Source organism: Callorhinchus milii, unplaced genomic scaffold (assembly GCF_018977255.1).
Source record: "Callorhinchus milii isolate IMCB2004 unplaced genomic scaffold, IMCB_Cmil_1.0 Scaffold15, whole genome shotgun sequence".
Lineage (NCBI taxonomy): Eukaryota > Metazoa > Chordata > Chondrichthyes > Chimaeriformes > Callorhinchidae > Callorhinchus > Callorhinchus milii.
The window spans coordinates 8,143,098-8,164,479 of NW_024704756.1; the positions used below are offsets into that span (position 1 = coordinate 8,143,098).

Below are 21,382 nucleotides of genomic sequence, written 5' to 3' on the forward strand. Positions count from 1 at the left end.
TAGTTTTTAGCTGGTTATAAATATTTTAACAGTTCAGAACTGTCATCTATTATGAATGTAATTTAGTAGGTAACTGGGCAGTGAACACCACTGTAGTTCTCTTCAATGTCACAGCAAGATGAGCAATTTCTGAAGCCTCTGAATAGTTACCTTTTGGGACACTTAAAGTATAACATGTACATCAGATTTCTGTGTATTAAACCTCTCCATGGCAAACACTATCTAGGTCTTTGGCATCTGTTTGTTGCAAGTGTATTGAATTTCTTACTGTAGTGGAAATGTATTTGTTTTGGCAAGAGTGCCTTAAAATTGAATTGAGCTTTACTTGTAATCTTTCTGTACTTTGTTCAGAAGGAGAGCTAATTGTTTTGGACATTGTCCTGCTAGACAGATGGCATTTATTTGTAATTTTATTTTAAAATAGTTAAGTAGTGGAACATTTTTAGTTGCAAAATCCATCGTCAGTGGATTTTGTGATGTTGAGCATTAATTGAGAAACACCACTCAATGCATATACTTAATGTTTGCAATTTCAGACAGTGAAAGTTCTAATGGAGAAAAAACAAGATCACCATCGATCTAAAGTACCTGTTTATTGAAATGTAGATAAATAGCACAATTTGCATTTAACTTATTCACAGATCAATAATCATTGTAGTTAATGTCACAGCGAAATGCATGCCTGTTCTTGTATTTATCACTGTTTGACAGAAATAGACTTTTTATAAATAGCTTTCACTATTAAGCTTGTCCTCTAAGTATATTCATTCTACACATTTTACTAAAGAAACTGGGGGAGAGTTATAGGAGCTGTATACAGTATGTCAAAAGGCAAAGTTTAAGCAAATTTAGGAGGAAGTTCTAAACACAGATTCTGATTACTAATCCTTATGAAATACAGTATTGTACAGCAGTGGATTAGAGAAGATTTCAATGAAAAACAGTAGTCACTTGATGAATTGAAGTACTGTGCTACAGCTTTGCCATCCCTCAGATGTGAAGTGGAGGAAACGGGGAAAATCTGAAAGTCCAGTTAACTGGTTAACTTTCTTTTAAAATCCATATTCACTAGAATTGCACCAGTTGCATTTTCTTTAAATTACGTTTATTAGCCAGTATTGCAGCTCATTTATGTTCCAACGTGCTTGCTATGGTTTTGATGAGATGTAAATTTATGGTGCTGTTTTCCACGTGGTATAAGGGTATAATCAATTGGTTCACTTTCATGTTGTGCTGCAAGGCCATCTAAATCTGAGCAGTTTAATTCAAGGCCCATGGCCATCATGCAAGTTATTGAATATTTGTTAAACATTTCTGGTTTATTGAATTGCATACTGGAATGCAAAATATGTAACTTGTTTTGTTCTGTTACCTGTCAAAGAAGAAAAACATGTAATGAGAGAAGCATGAATAATTTGTTGAGAATGAGAGAAGCATGAATAATTTGTTGAGGAAGGGTTTAAATATAATCTTTGTGAAATGATTATCAAATGGAAACCTACCACTCAATGTTGTGACCTCCTTTCCACATGAAACAATCTTACAGCCCCAGTACAATGAATTATGGAATGCATGGTGTTTATTGAAAGAGATTGACTTCGATTAATGTACACAATATGAGTTGGTCATTGTTTTTCAGTAAGTCATGTAATCCCATAAACATGTGACATTTGTGTAGTTATTTTGCCCACAAAATAAAAAGTAAATTTATTTTGCAGTATATTTGTGAAGCTCTTTGAGAAGTCCCGAAGACATGATAAGGTGCTATATCAAATGCAAGGATTATTATTATTTAAAGAATGTTTTATGCTAAGCAGATTTTCCGTAATGAAAGTTTGGAATCTGGATTCTAATACAAGTAAGTGGTTAGCTGAAGTGGAGCCAAGATTTGGTGTTACCTGCTCAATGGATGCTGAAATGTAGTGTACTGGGGGGAGATTTAAACATCCAAGAAGAACAGAATTCGGTGGACTTACTGCAAAGGAAAAAAACTAAGAACAGTAACAAAATTTGAAGGGGAAAGGAGGAAATCCAGTAAAAGCTAAAATAGGGCACAGAGATCAATAATGTTGCACTGAAATTGGAGAAATAATGATGGGTAAGGCCAGGAGAGTGTAAGACAGGATGTTAGTTGGGCAAGAAAGAAAATATTAATGTGGATCAGAAAGAGAGTTAGACAAGACAAATTGTCTGGCAAATTCATAAATGTCACAATAAACATTCTTGGGGCATATTTAAATTGTTTTTGAAATAGTAAAAGATTGCTGGGTTCATCAGATAGGAGTAGGAGGGGTTCTGTCAATTAGAGAGCAAGGTGGATAGGGCAAATTGCCTGGGAAAATGCATAAAGAAAAAGCAAATGAACATTTTGGGGATACATAAAATAAAGTCAAAGAGGGGAAGCTTGTAAATGAGGGATTATTGTGCAGTAAAATTATTTTTCATTAGTTTCTTGTTTCTTTACAGTGAAAATGTTAGATGTAGGCAATTCTTTCTGCTCCCTTTTTCCTTTGCATGCTCAGTGATCAGGAATAAAGTGAAGACCTAACTGTTTGTGGTGTGATGTGAATATTTGAAAGTAATACCGCACCAGTTCCAAAATATTGAACTATAACACGAGTATAATTCTAATTACATTTTCTTGGTTATCTCCTGTAAAATCAATGGGATTAGAACTTTTTTGATTTAAAGTACTGTAATGACCAATTTGATCTTGGAGTTTAACCACATATTTTGGGTGTCCAGTTTATGTGAATGCATATGATGCCACATAGTGAAACTGCTGAAATTGCCAGTTATCGGGGCTTATTCTAAGCTTGTGATAACTTTAAACAGTGAGCCAATGCTGAATTATAAAAGCAAAGCAAATTTACAGTTTTTAGTTGTTAGCAAGCTTAATGCACACACATGCTTTTGACAATCAATATTTAATAGTTAGAATGTTAATATATTATTGTGTGTGTGTATATAACTGTATGACGGGTGTCTCTACAAGGTGACCTGTATTCATTTATATCTCAATATTATTAGTTATTTCTTTTTCTACCTCTTTTGAGATGATTTTTCAAAAATGCTAATTGATGGCTTTAGCTTGATTGAACCATTTTAAAAACATATATTTAGAATTATGTCAATGTTTTGGTGCACATCTTTATTTAAGTGCATCTGAAAATAGGAACAGTGATTTATAATTTTCATGAGCTACATACCAGTTATGAGCTTTCACATTTGAAAATAAATGTTTTGCTAAAACATTATCACAGCTATGTTCCCTTGATCTTTTATAAGTTGAGACAAAATATTTTTCTATCCTGATTTTTTTTTCTTAAAAAACACCGTGGCTCTGTAACCAAAACGGAGGAAGCCCTCAAGCCTATTTTATAGTTCTTGTTACATTAGCTTTTAATTAAGGAAAACAACTAGTTAGAGGCAGTATTTTCTCTCTATTAATGGAAGTATGTAATGAAGATTTATTTTGGAAGTGACCTTCACTATATTAGCAGAAACAGTAATCAGCAGAATTAATAGAATAATCAAATTATACATAGAACCATAAATCATCATGAATAGTGCTGTCAAAGTTCAGCTATTAATGGGTCTTATTGTTTAGCAGCTGCGTTAAAGATTGCTTCTGCTGATTTGCAGCTTGATAGGAACTGAAATGGCATTTAAAACTGTATGGAATAGTGTGACGTGAGGTCTGAAGTTTCTGCAGTTGTTAATTTAGTCATAATGTGATTTGATACTGCAAGGTTAAAGGTGAGAACAAGTCGTTTTCACATCATCTTTCAGCAAAGAAACACGTATCCCTGCTAAACAGAGCAGCCAGCTACTATAATGTCAGTTGAAGCATCTTTTTTTAGGGTTAATAACATCAAAGGATTCATCTCAATTCCATGTACAGCTAAAAATCATTTGGATAGTCTTTCTTTTGTTTATAATTCTCTTTGATTTACTAACATAATGGGTAATTGGGTGGCCTTTATTTATTTTCTTATGATGTTGCATGGTTCAGTTCAAACCTTTTTCGGAGGTCTAAACCCATAAGCTATTTTTTAGTCATTAACTGTACTGAACAGAACACAAATGTCCATAAACTTGACCTGGTAATTAGGTTATGGTGTTGACTCTGGGAAGCTGTGAATTATAATGTTTTAATTTTTCTCCTCTGCAACCGTAGTTACAATGTAATGTTTTCATCATCAAATTGCTTCTGTTGAAGTCAGACACAAGCAGATTTTCTCTCCGTGCTTACAGTCAAATGTACTTTGCTAGTCAAACAGGTTTGTATTTTGGTCATTTCAGTTTGACTAGTTTATACTTGGGTTTGTGCTTGTTTTATGCTTGTGGCAGTTGACCATACTGTGAATTGTATAGTTCATTTATATTTGTCCTCAATGGGTATTCAATCCTTTTGCGTGACATCGGTAGGGTATCTCACAGAATTATGTTAGATTAGACTATTTTGTTGCTAAACTCAATAAATATTATTATAAAGGGAGTTGCAACTGTACCAAAATATTTGCAGAAATAAATTATCTTTATGTAAACTATAAAATAACTGTTTAAATTGAACTTATTTGTCATTCTACAAAGTCTATAAAACATATCTACCTATTTATCTTATATCAGCGTTTGAAACTGTATTTCTACCTGTGCATCCCTTATTTATTGTAAAATCTTCTATTTATGTGAGTTCAATACCGCTAAGTCAGTAGTGATCTCATAGAAAATATCAGCTTCTCTCAAGTAGCTAAAACATTATATTGCAGTGCCAACAAACATTTGGTCTAATAGATCAGTAACTAAATACTCATGAGCAGCCCAATTGGTAAGGTTATCTTTGTTGAACCTTTGGAAGTCTTGTACTGTGACATAATACTTGCAATAACTGAAGTTCAATTATGTTACACATTACACAGATTTTTTTAACTAAAACTAGCTATGTGATGAGCAGGGCCAATAGATTGCGAAAATATTTGCCAAAAATTGCAGGGAAATTTGACAAATTAGTTCTGACTGAGGGATTCCAGGAGGTCACCACCTCCTGCCTCTCCGGGCCACTGCACACAGACGCAGAGAGAGAGAGAAATACACACACAGACACACTCACAGAAAGATACACTCACAGAAAGAGAGAGACACAGAGACACCAACTCACAGACACAGAGAGACAGACACACACACACACACTCAAAGGCAGAAAGTCACAGACACAGAGAGCGAGAGAGAGAGAGAGAGACACACATGGAGACCCATATTTTCTATTGGCCGAGTGACGACTCTCACACATGAAGTTATAAGAGAACCCTGGTTTCCAGTTTAGAGAGACCAGATTGAGAGCCTGTGAAGTGTTGTGTAAATTCTAATTTAAAAGAGCTGCATTCAGAATGAAGTTACGATAGAGCAGGAACCATCAAAACACTGTAAGTCATAGTGAGGGAACAGCAAATACAGTACACAATTGTTCATTCTGAGCCATATTACTCCTGTGATCTCGTGAGAGGAAATGTCAAGCCCTAGTTTCCAGCTGATTGCTTCTTTTGATATCGGGTTTTATTTTTTGAGGATGCGATTTGAAATATATTTTAGTAGTCGTGGTGTAGAATTTCAGAAGGAAAAATAAAACTACTTTCAATTCTGCATGGTTATGAAAAGGCAGAATCTTTTAGCAATGTGATTCCAAGCTTTTGACTCAAACTTATTATATTTTTATACCAGAGTTATTTTCAAGCAATGAAATATCTAGAGACTATTATAAGACGTACCTTTTACTCCCAAAGCTTAATGTGCATTGGGTGCTATCGTTGAAGAGAGATGAGAATGACCAGAGGGGTGTTCTCCCCCTTTTCAATATATTCGAAAGGACAGTGTGGAAGCAAACATTGATGTCCACCACAATCACCAGATAAATATTGATAAAAATCCAGTTGGAACGGATGCTCCTTGTAACTTCTAATTAATACCAGGAAGGTCCACTCCTCAGGCAGTGCAAAGCCATAATGCTGCACTTGTGGACACTCATCATGTCTCACTGAGTGACCCTGTGTTGAAAATATAGAGTTTAGTTCATGAGACCCCCTTAGTGAATCCACCAAAAGCTCAACATCATTGCTCATAATTTACTTGAGTTACAAGACACTGGTGAATGCAAATAAGAGTTCTGTGTTTTTTGATTAAGACCAGGGTCTACTGTTATATCTAAGATTAGGAATTACGAATGAGACATTTCAGACAAATGACTTCTGAACAGATATCCATTTTATTACACAATAGCATTGCCGTGTACAGCAAGTTTTCATTTTGGCACTGAGCCTCGACTGTCTACTACCTTATATGTTAATCATTCATATATTAACAACCAGAGCTGACCCACAGCACGTTTAACTGGTTTAAAACAGCACCAGAGAAAAATATTATTGCTATCCCGGCTAATTTTTATCTTGAGTGCACACATTCCTATCTGAATCGAAAATAATTCATTGACATTGTGTAAGACACCAGGGATTTTTAGAAGCTCAAAGAAAATCATTTGTTTAAAAAAAAATATGTAGAACAACGGCTGTAATGCTGCAAAAATGATGAAGGTAAACTTTTATTTGAAAGAAGAAGGGATGATCCATAGTTGCAGTTTTTTTGCTAAAGTATTTTAATTCCAGTGTAACAGAAATACATTTTCAAATAGATTGCGTGAAGCAAATTCAAAGGGTCAGGACCTAACTTGCATTACTTGTGATTCTCTTCATAGTATTTAATGGCTTTTTCTATGTGTTTTCTTTGGCATTAATATATATAGCGCCTTGAGATGTCCTCATGACGTGAAAGGCGCAATACAAATATAATTTGTTGTTTGTTGTTGATGTGCCAAAATATTAACTTGCTGAAAGTATGTTTAATGCTCTTTATTTTGTGTTTGGCAGGATGAGTGCAGTTTTTGGTGGGACATACTGTCTGCGACATTCAGTGCAGTGTCTGGTGGTCGACAGAGAAACTGGGAGGTAAGGACAAAGGCAATGACCTGCCTCTCGTACAGCGTGTCGATGAAAACTATAAAGGTCTCATGAAAAAAGAGCCTTCTTGTGAGATCTTCTGTGGTATTAATCAAAGATCAACCTTGATTAAAAGTTATTTGTGTAAAGGTCCACCAAACAAGGAAACTCGGTCTAGAATATAGAAACAAAATTAATTTTCCTGAGATATTACAACAGCTCCTGATCACCCAAGCTTGGAAGACAAATCATTTCAGCTGCCAGAGGCTAGTGATGAGTGATGTTAGTTTTTCCTTGTGGCCTTACCTACACTAATTGATTTTCATCTGAAGACAAAAAGGCTCTCTGTTGTTGCATTTTATAAATTGAGTTCACCAAAAGATTCACCAGATTAATCGCTGTTGATAATGCATGTCATTCCAAAAAGGAAAAACTTTAATGAATTTTTAGAGTTCATTGCAGCAAACTGGGTCACCCCTTCCCATTAGATAAAGCCTTTTATCTACAGTAGTAAACTTTAGGCAGGGCTGTGCAAGAACGTGTCCCAATTGGGATGAATAATAACTGCCCTCTGGAGCTTCATAAGGGAATGATTGAAGAAGACTATTTGTGCAGAGTGGTTATAACAAATGAATTGCTCTATTTATTCTGTTATTTTCATTTGCTTCAGATGTGATATGTGATGCTGGAGGATTGAGAGATAAAGGCTATCATCTGTTCACTTTACAAAGAGGCCTTTTGTAGGAAATTGGTATTTTAATGTTTATGATCTTAAGGTGCTGATATAAACCAATACAACAATATTTTGTACAGTATTCAAGAACAAAGAACTTGTTAGGTTGTACACGTGGGCTGATAACTGGCAAATGAAGTTTAATACTGATAAATGCAATGTACTACATACAGGATCCAAGAATAGGAAACACAAGTACTCTATGAATGGGATTGAACTTGCCAGTGGGAAAGCTGAAGAGATCTAGGGGTGTAGTTGGCTTGTTGCTTACTATGTCAACATTATGAGGCAGCAATAAAGAATGCAAACAGGATGCTGGGCTATGTTGCTAAATCAGTTGAGTTTAGATCCACAGATGTCAAACTCAAGCTGTATAGTGCTCTGGTCAGACTGCACCTTGAATACTGCATACAGTTCCGGACACTGTGACGTAGGCCCAGTAGGCGATGCATAGCGAAGCAATGAGGATGACCCCCAGACATGTTGAGAATTTCCAGCATTTCTGCTTTTGTTTCAGATTTGGGGTTATTTACAGTTTTTCTTTTTACTGATTTACAGTGATGTCTTGTGGAATATTAATCTTGATCTATACATAGTATATGTATTCATATAGTGTCTAAAAATAATTCCAAACAGACATTTATGCAGCTTCAACTGAAGGAGTGAATTGGCACAGCAGCAGCCACTACTTTTTCTGTATGTTCCAGATACCCACTATTCTGATCGTTAGTCTCACTTGAGGTTTGTCAATTTTAAACTTGAGCCCTTTAGTTCTACATTCTCAATCCGGTCCAATCACCGACTTCCACATACATCTGTACCTCAGTATTTTAGAGAACATTGATCATACTCCTAATCTTTTCTCTGGTGAAAACCGTTTAGTTTTGAACGTTTCTTATAACCCAGAACCATAAGCCTTAACCCTAATCATCCTTGACTGCTTTTTGAATTCTCTCCCAATACATTAATTCCTTTTGAAGTACGTAAATACTAATTTAAGTTATAGTACTTGAGGAACTGGATCAATTCCCAGTTCAGTGAAGTGTTTTTTTTTAAAAATTGCTGTGAAACTGAACCTGAATGATAGAGCATTTCAGATAGGCCGAATAGCCTTTTCCTATTGCTCGGAATTGTTCCTATTATAATTATATACATCTGAGAAACTTGCACATTTGGTAGAAAGATTAGTGCATTGAACTGTTTGGTGTGGATCTGCTCTTTTTAAAAGAAATGATGAATGAGCAGTGTTGGTAGAGATGTAAACTACTTACAGCTCCAATGAGGGAGTGTGTGGGAAATAGGTTTGGAAAGGCTGAAGTTCTGTTCTAAAGATCTGTCTATTTCTGTATATGAATGAATGTTGCAAGATTATTTATTTTGGGGGTAAAGCTTCTTATGAAATCAAAGGAGAACAGTTCCACTAACTGGTCTGCTCAGTCCTGTATGGCAAATTCTGAAGGTCATAAGTTGGATAGTTTATCTGGTTCATACTCAGCGGGTATCACATATCATAAGCTTGATAGAATCAGTGCACAATGGGGTTTACATTTTCTAATTGAGGATGACACAGATCATCTTGCATGTATAGGAAAATGCATTTTCCAAACATGAAAATGTTTCTCACAATGTCTGATACCAATCTTTTTACTGGAAGTAAGGAAATGAAGGTTTCATGTCTCTGCTTCTAATTTGGTGTTTTCAAGTAGAGAATTGCAATGGTTAAAGTAGATAAATGATTTCTGTCATGAATACATGTGCATTTCAAATACTGATTTTTTAAAAAATATAATGTATATTTACAGAGAATGGATTGCAATGCTCATTTTTGGAGACTTTTTTTTAAAAAAGGGCATTTTTGCCAGTTCGAGTGGATTCACTGACTTTTTTAAAGGTGAAAGGAGTTTCTGCCACTCCCCTGGCACACAAATCTTGCAGGTCAATTGGTCATTCACTTACATGACTGTTGATGAGAGCTTGCTGCCATGAATTGACAACTCCAGTTGCCTACATATCTCTATATTTGATAGTAATTATTTGTGAAGCACTTTGTAATGTTGGGACATCCTCCTGATGTGAAACAACAACAACAACAACAACAAGATTCCATTTATAGAGCGCCTTTCACGTCAGGAGGACGTCCCAAGGCGCTGCACAGTTGGGTCATGACCCGAGCAGGGGGGAAATGGTCAGGGTGAGGGGAGGGAAGGGAGGGAGAGAGGAGGGGGGAAATGGTCAGGGTGAGGGGAGGGAAGGGAGGGAGCGAGGAGGAGGAAGAGAGTCGAGAGGGGAGCTGAAGGCTCGGTCAAAGAGAAAGGTTTTGAGACCGGCCTTGAAGGAGGAAAGGGAGGAAGCAAGGCGAAGGCACTGGGGGATGGAAAGGCACTATACACATGTAATTTTGTTGTTGCTGTTTCAAAGTGCTGAGGTATTATAAGAAAGCAGGGTCTTAAATACTGTAGAACAATGATATTAAATAATTTCTTATGTAGTTATAGTGGAACCTTTAATAATTGCCATAATGCACGGGAACCGTGTGGTAGACAATTGAAACAAGGAAGGTTTCACTGTAAGTGACCAGCAGGTTGGAGCTAAATTACTGAAGTGTGCTGAGGCCAAAGTAAGTTAAGAAAGCTAGAGGCAAGAGAAAGTCAAGAGGTGAGTTTGTGAGGGGAAAGACGATTATCCATCATTTTTGATTGTTGGTTAATTGGAAGGCCAAATTCTCAAGTTTCCATTGTACGTCTTATTCATCAGTTACCATTTCTTCTGATTTTAGTTCTGGTATCTTCATTCCTATAAATAGTAATGTTTTAGGTTTGCTCCCAAATGAGTGCAGTCTCAATTGCAATAGGTTGTGTCATGGCTGGATATTTTTCCACAGGAAATTCTTTGTGTTGTTTGTGTCATTTTAATGTCAACCAATTTACCTTTGTCCTTTTATTTTGTGATACCATGCAGATGCAAAGCTGTGATTGATAGCATTGGCAATCGGATAACCTGTGAACATTTTATTGTAGAAGATAGCTATCTGCCTCAGAAACACACAAAAAACATCCAGTACAGGTAAATATCATAAGTCAGGAATTAGGTTAATGTAGATTAATGTCATAATGTCTTTTTTTTTGATCATGGAGGCATATGACCAACCTTCTTAGGAATGTTGCAGTAACATAAGAGAGATTCTTATAAAACCTGAACAATCAACGAGCAATAAGGAAAGGGGAGAAAGTATTTTTTTTAAAAATTAGGTCAGATTATGTTACAAGGATGACAATAAACTTTGGCCTTAGCCAAGGTTATTGTATATTACAACACTCAGCCATAGTGGTTTTTTTGTGCAATTGATACTATATATATGTCTGCTGTTCCCATTGTCTTGCAATAGTTGTAAGGCCCAGTGCTCTCTCTCTTGAATGTCCAGTCCACAGGGTCCCGAGAAATACTGGAAGCACAGTACGTATAAATGGGAATCTCTTTGGGATTTCATTTACACACAGTACTACAGTACTTTTAAATTTACTATTTTTAATTGTCAAATCTTTTGGGAATTTCCAGTGTTGACTAGCCTTTTCACTAGCAGTGGCAAAGCATGTGTGTTTTAAATGATAAATGCATGCCATGTACTATGGTGATATTACCATTAAATAGAAATATAAGAAGCACCAGGTATCATTCTTTTTTTAAAAAAAATATCTTTTACTGTGCTTCACTACATTTGAGGTCATGTATTTACATTATGTGTTTACTCCTTTTTCAGACAGATTTCGAGAGGCGTGCTCATCACAAATGGTTCTGTGTTTAAGTCAGATTCTGAACAGGTAATGGCAATTCTTGAAGCCTTTAACACTTCCTATAAATGGAAAGTTTTATCATCTAAAAGCCTGTGGAGTTGAATTGAAGTTGAACACAAAATTAAAATGATCCTTGAAATTAAGAATGCTCTTATTTTCTGTATTTCAAAATGTAAATACAATAAAAGTATTGAAAAGTAAAAGTACAAAATATTGACTCACTTCAGTGGTCACAATGTAGTTATTACTATTTTGGAAACTGAATAAAAAATATCATAAGAATTTTGATTGTATTATCTTTTATATCCTTGTGCACTCAATGATTACTTCTGTGCACTGATGTTACAGATTTCCATTTTAACCGTGCCTGCAATGGAACAAGGACGACCTTCAGTACGAATCATTGAGCTCTGCCCCTCTTCAATGACCTGTCCACAGGGTACCTGTAAGTTGAGAGATTTCACATTTGAACAAATAACTATTTGGTTTTAAAATCAATATCTAATCCTGTTTGCTGCATTATTTCCATATTTAAATTGATTTTTTAACTGAGTGATTCACCCCAACCAATGATTGTTGAAGATTAATTCACTTATTCTTCAAATCGCTGATCATGTGTTCTGAAGATGACACACATGTAATCAGAGTTGCCAGTTGACTGGAACTGAAGTCTTTCACTTGCCCTGAAAATTTGACTTAAATGATCGAATCATGAACTGAAATCATTGCTCTTCCTGCTAGAAGAGCATTACGTGACAAATGGCTTTAGCAGCTGTTACTAATTCAGTCATACCTGAGTGACTAAAACGTGCTGGATAATAGAAACTGATGTGGCAGCTTGCAGCAGAGGGCAGAATGTGAAGACAGAATGAACTACTATAAAATGTAATGGTTATTTTTGATTTATTGTTCAATTGTGTAAAGTTTTTATGTGATATTATGCACTTTGTAATAAAGCTAGATTTCTTCATCCACCCCCCTTTCCTGGGAAGAAAGGTGGGTTAGTATATTAGATGTCACTGGTGAAAGATGATATTTTGTACCATGACCCAACAAAACTATCTCTTCCACTTCAAAGAATATTTGATAAGTGAATGTTTCTGTTAGGTGATTAGAAACTGAAAAATTGACTCATTTTCTGCTCACTTTTGCCGTAATTCTTTATTTTAAGCTAATGTATGGCCCTTAGATGCTTTCAGCAAGACAGATTCTGTTGATGCAGTACATTTTGATTTACCTTTCTTCATTTTGATGAAAAAAGCAACAATCCTGAACAGAAGGAATTTCAGACCAGCAAACAATTTTAAGAAATGGATCAGTAAAAATCAGATGTCTTTAAATTGTCTCAGTAAATGTTAAATTCTCACTGGCAGGCTAACAAAAAATCATTTTATAAGCATTTTGGAGTTGAAAATAAATTCCATCTCGACAGCAAAAGGCATTTCCTTGTTTTGAATTGTATAAACTGCCAGCCAGTTACAAATGGACATTGATGTTTGTAGCTTGCCTTGTTCTCCTGCTCATCAGTTTGAGGTTGCATGGTAGCAATCTAAGAATTGAGAAAAGGTGGGCAGAAATCTTAATTGCTCCAGTTTTTTAAAAAATATATATTTTTCTTTTCCTGAAGAACTGTGCTGTCCGTACTCTGTAGAAGCACATCTAGTCATGTTATAAAATCTAGAGTACCTACAAATTGTGAATACAGAGCTTCTTACATTATGAATAAGCTCTCTAGATAATTACAGTATCTCAAATGTTTTTTAGTTGGATATTTAAGTCCTATATTTTATACTGAGTGTTTGGATAGTTTTGCAAACCGCTTTCAAACATCTGTTCACTTTGACAAGGTCATTGGAAAATCTTTTAATTCAAAATAGAATAAAGCTCCTGTTTGTGAATCGTCAACATTTTCAAAGAACAAAAACTGATATAATTAAATCAATATTACAGCATGTGTTTCCTGTTTAGAAATGTACTTAGTATATAATTTAAAACCGTAAGCTTTGATTTTAAAAAATAGACCTGGTGCATCTGACTTGCCCTTCATCTGGAACTGCCAAAGAAGACTTTGAAGCTGTGGTGACTGCTCTATTTGTGAACTACAATGAGACAGAAGAAATGAGTAAGTACTGAATAAATCTTACAAATGGTTTTTAATCCCTGCATACTATGTCAGAAGTGAAGGTCTTTTATGGTCTCTCATTCAACATTGTCTGGTCATTGCAATAAAACATTGTCTCATGAAGTTTTAACCAAACTTTGGAACTTAATTTCCTCTGGTCTGTTAACACTTTACAGTGAAATGGTAGCATAATGTGTCTGTGTCTAAACACTGAATTGTGAAAAATCTTCAACGATTTGAAAATCTTCACTTAGATTTTCACCAAATGTGATAAGTGATTTCATCTCATCAGCCTTTAGGTTGCTTCTCAAAATGAGTATGGCGGGAATCATCCATCTGCCCGGTGCGTAAACAGCCTGTCCTTATACACTAATTTGTCATCCTAACCTTAACATGTTTTATTGGATTCTTACCAATTCCAATAGGGAATATTTCTCATCAGCCTATTTCCCAAGTGGACTTGTTGGAAATCACAACTTTGTGTGTCAAATATGTGCATTTCTAAACAAATTGGTAGGTCCATAACTTAAAAATACTTTGCCATTTGCAATTTTCAGTGTCTAGGAAGTTGGAAATGAGCTGGAACTAATTGGAGGGAGACGTGATACAATACAATTGCAATATAATTTACATTTATGTAACACCTTTTCAAGAAGACGTCTGAATGATTGTGAACCAATAGGACAAGAGTGGTTACTGTGTACAATAGAGGGAGCAGAATGTTTTCATTCAGATGATATAAGAATAAGAGGATATAGGGATGAGATAAGGCTTAGAAACACTGAAGTTGTACTAATTGGAGCTATTCTCACTGGAGTAGTGAAGAGTAAAGGGGAGTCTTAAAAATTATGAAATGGGTTGAGAGGCTAAATAGTGAGAGAATATTTGCACTGATTGATGAATCTGCAACAAGAGGGCATAAATGCACGTTTTTAAAAATATGTACACAAAAGATCTCCACAACCTGCAAATTATTCAGAACGCTACAGCTCCTGTCCTCTTCTGCACCAAGCTCTGTGAGCCGATTACACCCATCCTCGCCGGCTTCACTGGCTCCCTATCCCCCAGAGGATCGAGTTAAGATCCTCATCCTCACTTTTAAAGCCTTTCACGGTCTTGCTCCTCCCTACCTCTGAGAACTGCTAAATCCTTACCAACCTATCCAATCAGGAGGCACTGCCCAGCTCTTGATTCCAGCCCCCAGCACGGATGCAAATCCTTAATTACGCAGCGCCTTGGAACTTCCTCAAGTTAAAAACGCTATATAAATGCAATTTGTTGTTGTTGGGAACATACGAACAGGAGGAGGCTGTTCAGCAACATTGAGTTGGAGTGCATTACTGCAAATGTCTATTGAAGCTGATAATTGCAATATTTAAAGGGGATTCAGTAAACCATTTCAAATTATTGTCAAGCTGCAGTGGGAGATGGGAGTGGGAGGTCAGGAATGGATATTTGTAGTTTGAAATTTCTATGATTCTGTGACTTGAAGCTTTGAGAATTTACTGGCTTTGAGGGAAATATACAAATGTACTTATCCAGGTTTTAAAGGCTCATGAAAATACTCTATTTTTTTTAACCATGGCAGAAGTTAGAGATTGCTCTGCAAGCTGCTCATTGAAGTTTTACCTTTTCACCTGTTAGTTAAAAGCACAAGTGTTTCAGACTACATAAAATTTACTTCAGATTGTACTTTTGGTTTACATTTACTGGAAAGGTTAAAGTGATCGTATTTTAGATTTTGGGCATAAATAATTATCACTTAATCACATTAGGCTTTATTGCATTTGCATTATATGAATATAATGGATTGAACTGATGTAAAATTTCCTAAGAACAGTTTCAAAAAACTTCAGTGTTATCAATTACATGAGTTGAGGCATTATTGAAATTCTTTTGTTCACATGCCAGAGATAATAACAAGGACCATCAGGTGCAGTTCTGCTCCAAACTGCTGGATGAACTAGTTTTCACCTAGCACATTGGCCTTTTTATCATCCGCCTATGATTGCAGTGTGTGTGGCACTGGCAGTATTTTAATTAAAATGTCAGAACAGATTCTATTAGAGCCATTGAGGACGAATCACCAGATCAGGTGAGCACTAGGCCATAGCAGGTCAAACAGGCAAAGACACCTGAAGTCTATTTAACACTATAACTGTAGTGAACATATACACCCCTTCTTTCAATGTGTACATTTGGACAACTGGCTGTAATATTTAAACACTATTGTAGCTTTCTGAGAAAAAGCTATGAAAGATTTTTAAAAAAATATATTTGGCACTGAGATGACAAATATAATCTGGTCAGTTCTGTATCCCAACGTTTGTGATGAAATTGCAGCAAGTGTATCTTTACCTTATTGTCTATTAAGCTGTTCAACTATTCTAATGGTTTAAGAGACGACATCTAAAAAATGTTACACAACCAACCCTTGACACAAAAAGTAAACAGAAAGCAAATTAGTAAGAATTAATAAGCTTTTGGCATTGTTTTATCCACAATTTAACGAGTTGAGTTGTGGGAGAATTTTGAAATTTGGGGGGAAAAAAATTAGAGTCTGCTGTCTACTGGTTCAGGGCTAAATGATGTTTCATGAATAAGTTGGACCACTGCTTTCATGCAATATGAAATGATGAAGTTCTTTGTTTAGAGCTTGGCAAGGATATGGTTGAGATTGTTTTTCTCTGTCCCTTTATGGGAGTTCCCACTACCTTTACTCAATAATGCAGGTTAAACTTTCCAACTGAGCAGGAAAATTTACACTGGTAGAAGGAAATCCGAACACCATGCCCTCTATAGCTTTTAGCTCTGAAATAGCTTGTCGTAACTTCCATCTTCTTCACCCAAAACAAGAACACTATTTGCTTCTTAACTATTGTGTACAAATTGGAAAAAGTACGCCATCAGCATCTGTGGTTTCTTTTGTGGATGTCATCTACAAACCGTTGATCAACTCCAGCTGTCTACTAGCGGAGAATGGTATCTCTGACAGATGCCAAAAGACTTTCCCTGCGGAATAAACAACTGACTGACCAGTATGGCAAGAATGTTGGATAGTCCTAGTCTTGCTTACATTCCTTTTTTGTTTTGCAATGGGGAAAGTGATGCTGCAAAATCAAAGTCTAAAACCTTATTGGCTTGATTTTCCTCTTTTTTTCCTATCAGGAAATGTTACAGTTAAAATCTTAATGCATTGTTATTTTAATTTTTTTTCTGCTCCTTATGACTCTCTGTGGCCAAATCATTTGGGTTCCCCATATATTCCCCTTATTTATCCCCATCCCCCACAAATACTAAGTAATGAACTTTTTCTTTAATATTTAGGAATATTGTGGAACTTGAAGGCTGTAAATTTACAATGTAAAGCATTGCTGTTTATTGAGGTTGTTTATTTCACAATGTGTAAATAAAATTCTCTTGCAAATTGTACCTTCTATGCCAAATCAGTTTAGGTCAGAAGAGAATTACATTCAATTGGATGCCCCCTTGCAGCTTCTCAATCAAATTTAATCTTCCACAGCAAAGGACTAGGAACGCATGACTTAGCAGTTTCAAGATAAATTATTATCCAAGAAAATAGGTCAAAAAGACCAAAGCTGGATTCATGGCTGTTGAAAGCTGAGGGTGAGTTTGAATGTGTTTGATACTGTTAAAGCTTAGGAGCAGAAGGAATAGCTAGTTAGACAGTACAAATTTGATCCTGAATCTGAAACGGCAAATTTCATCAGATGATTAACTGAGGTCGGAGGTAAGTATTTGACAAAATATTGGTGTTTTATATTGCCATGCTGCTTGTGCTGTGGAACACATCAGTTACATAACAAAAACTTGCCCAGTGGCTGTAACAGAAAATCCACACGTACAGTTTTAAGTCGGGATTCATGACTTTGTTTCAGGCAGTGCCTGAATGAGGTTTCCGTAGAGACTTGCAAATATATAAACCACTTTGCTAGCTTGTACAGGTGAGCTGACCCAGTCAGTCCAGTAGTGGTGGGCTCCAATGGCATTGGTTCTTCTGTTTGTTGCTGTGGGTCATGTGGAGGTGCCCATATAAATGGTATTTTGATGGATTATTTACTGTGCTACCATTGGTGCCAGCTTGATAAAGTAAATGGACAGAAATGGAAATTGTTTATCATCAACTTAGTGTCTTGTGAGGAAAGGTTATGATGGTTGTTGGGGTTAATCGGGATCAGGGATAAATTGAATCTAAATAATGACACAAGAATAGTCAGCTACCTTTACCTCAAGTTTCTACTAAACCATAAGAATTCTATACTAGATGCAGCACTACTTTACAAAGCCTTAGTTATAATAGTATAAATTAGCAGGACCACATTTGGGCTACTTTCTAGTACACTCTTGAATTTGTAATAAATGTAGTATATTGTTGACAACAGTGTCCCTTCACTTGTACTGTACAGAAATACAGCGCATCGTAAAGATAAATTTGCAAGACAGAAATAATTTAAAATAAACAATACATTGTTCTGGATGTTCGACTACTTTTGCTGATAGTTACAAATTCCCGTATCCTATCTGCACCAATTAACACTTGCAGATATCTTATTTTATGATTCACATAGGTTGTTTTTTTAGGTGGAAAGACATGGTAAATGTTCATGAACAATGTCTGTTCATGGTTGCAACTCCTGCAATACTCAGGGAATTCAGATTATTTTTCACTGGTAAGTGTGCATTGGTTGTAATGAAAATTGCTAATATTAAGGTAGAAGTAACATCAGGTGTGAGTGTTTTTTGTAGTGTAACATTTGAGTTTTTCAGTCATTTTTCCTTGTTAACGACATCAGTGTTGCAATATAATGCAATTCCTACAGCAGCTGTTTCAATCACTGCACCTGTATCTGATGCAGTAATTTCAAGAATGAGGGGCAGTTACTCCTGCCTCCAGGTCATCTTAATTCCAGACGTAATCCTGTCGTAACAAATTTGGTAAATTAAGTGGCCCATTGAATATTGTGAAATTCGTAATGTGCACTGTACAAGTTTCTGAGCAGATGACTGCAGATCTGATCACTTGTTCTTCTCTTACTTTCAGCCTGTTCTGATGAAGAAGACGAGAAACCGAAAGTGCTTTGGGCTTTGTATTTCAATGTGAGAGATTCATCAGCCATTGACAGAAGTGCATATGAAGGCTTGCCGAGTAATGTGTACATCTGCTCTGGACCTGATCCAGCTCTCGGATTTGAACATTCTGTTAAGCAGGTACAGTGAGAATTGGATTAGAAAGCTCTACAGATGTGCTATAGATACCATTGTTGGTGTCGGTGATTATTCAGTAAAAATAAAATTGCATTGGTTTCCATTGATAGTATTTAGAATACTTTGAGCAGTTTTTATATCAAAGATTTTTTAAAAGTTTCTTGAACCTGCCAAACTTGAGGATCTTCATTGTTGTATGAACTGTTCCTTCTTAAAGGCTAGTGTGTTCCATTAATACTGAACTGGTACCACCTGTTTGAAACACATTGTGCTAAATTTGAATATAAAAGTTCTATTTGGACCAAAAATGGTGGAAATTATAAAAGTGGAATATAACAGCAATTTCAGACATAAAATATGAAATCTATTCATATTTCAGGTCAGCTGGCAAGGGTTCAGCAAAGACCTGTTAGAATATCGCTATGGAAAGAATCTTATTTGCACTACTGTACATTCAGACTGTGCAGCGTTAATTCTGAATCTGCTTCCCCTGTCTCTCATGGCACATATATATTATATATATGTATATATATATACAGCATTTTATAAATTGAAAACAAGAGTAACATTTTAATTCCTATCTACAAAAGAAAAACAAGGGCAAAAGATTGCCTTGTTTCAAAGTGTTTTGGGATTTCCAAGCATAATCTAATATGCTTACATCATCATCACAAAAGTAGCTGAGTCTGCATATACACAGATCCAATGAATGTATACAAACTATTTTGGTCCAAGCAGGCAAATTGATTTCTTACTGGCATATGCATCATTTCCAGAAGTACAACTATGGCATTAGTTTTCAATATCAGCACAAAAGAGACATAAGACTTAAATTCTGAGTTTCAGAAGTATCATTAATCTTAGGTTTTTGATTAATACACTATCAATGTAATTGACCTTATTTATGTCACACAAGAGTCATAATAAATAGAACAGTTCAATATCTGTAACTGTAAACCATCAAATTATTAGACAGATCTCATCAAATAGTAGTGGGAGATGCCTACCAGCCAGAACTCCTTTCAAGAGACCTGAAATCTTTGTCTTACAATTTTAGGACATTCTTACTAAAAACTGGTGGACTGCAATTATTCTTCAAATTTGGATCCCTGGGTTGCTATTATCTATTATTTGGAATTGTTGGAATGTTTATCTGATACATTGTGCCTAACACCTAGCCTATTGTTTCTTAAAATTTGCATTGGTTTACTGAATTCAGTTTTGTTCATTGGAGTTTGGATTATTGTTTACAGAATACCATTTGACTTTCTCTCTTTAATAGGCTGAGGCCATCTTTAAACAGCTGTTTCCCGAGGAAGAGTTCTGCCCCCCTGCCCCAAATCCTGAAGAGATTATCTATGACAGTGATGGTACACAACAGGGAGATGCTGGTTTTGGATCCTCGACTAAAACGGAAGAGTCGGTAAAAGAGAGTATAAATGAAAACGCTGAGCCCATTGGAGGTGGTGACAAAGTGATAGAAACTACTCAATCATTGGATATGAATGAAATGAATCAGGAATCCGAAATGACAAACCCTGACGCTCAAACTCTAAAATGTAGCACAAGTGAGACAAATACCTAGGGGTTCAGAATAAAATGTTTAAAATGAAAAGCTTCATTACATTCAAATCAAATCAATTGTATTATCAAAACAAGTTTATTTTCTCTAAATTATATTTGCTGTATTTCTAACAAAAACAAGATAAAGCTGTGCCCTGTTATTACTTTTCAGAAGAAAGATGGCTTCGACAGAATCGAGAATATAACCAAGCATTTGAACGTATCATGCAATCTTAAGGCTTAAAGCAAATGTTGCTCCATTGCACATGAACCACTCCTAACAAACCTTGAATTGTCTGTATTCACCTGGCCGTGAGAAATTGAGCGTAATTTGCTCCTTTTTGAAACTGTCATTATGGACGGACTTGCACAAATGAGGTCTATTCAAACAAAATTAAAAATTAACTCACGTTTCTTTTAAGAACAGATCGGGGCATGAAATACTAAATTAACTTTAGCTAAAGAAATATTGGATATTGTAAAAGACAATTAAACTGTTTATATAAAAAAAATCACAGCGCCAGTTTGGGCATTTATATCATGGTGATGCTGCTTCCCAAAGAATCCTGCCCAAGTCAAATGATAAAAGGTACAAAATATTTTGTTTGGCAAGGAATGTACAGATCATTCAACATCTTGTAGTATTGTTTACCGGGAAAAAAATATTAAGTGCTAATGTTATGTTGTTAATATACTCCAGAAAGCAGTGACAGGTGCAAACCATTTTCTCAGTGGAAAATCAAAGAGGTCTGTAATGATATATGATGGAAGAGCAGATGTTTTGCAGATCAAGGTACTTTTTCTGTGAGCAATGTGTCCAATATCAAAAGCATATACTGTGCAAAAACCTGCGAGAGAACAGCTTGTTTAATGCATATGTAAACAAAAGCAATTAAAATGTTGCAAAAGATGTCAGTTTTTTTATTTATATTCTTTGAAGCAAGCTTTTTTTTATCAA

General features: G+C 35.7%; 1 protein-coding gene across 2 annotated transcripts in view; it reads left to right on the plus strand.

Annotated features, from left to right (window-relative positions):
- chm (CHM Rab escort protein) overlaps positions 1-21,334 on the plus strand; it is a 33,029-nt gene extending 11,695 nt beyond the window's left edge. For both annotated transcript variants that reach the window (XM_042340720.1, XM_042340722.1), the window contains exons 9-15: positions 6,921-6,998; positions 10,681-10,785; positions 11,480-11,540; positions 11,862-11,958; positions 13,534-13,635; positions 18,698-18,864; positions 20,144-21,334. In XM_042340720.1, coding sequence (XP_042196654.1) covers positions 6,921-6,998; positions 10,681-10,785; positions 11,480-11,540; positions 11,862-11,958; positions 13,534-13,635; positions 18,698-18,864; positions 20,144-20,446 — 913 coding nt within the window. In that variant the 3' untranslated portion in view covers positions 20,447-21,334. The remainder of the gene's footprint in view (positions 1-6,920; positions 6,999-10,680; positions 10,786-11,479; positions 11,541-11,861; positions 11,959-13,533; positions 13,636-18,697; positions 18,865-20,143) is intronic.
- The last annotated feature ends 48 nt before the right edge of the window (positions 21,335-21,382 follow it).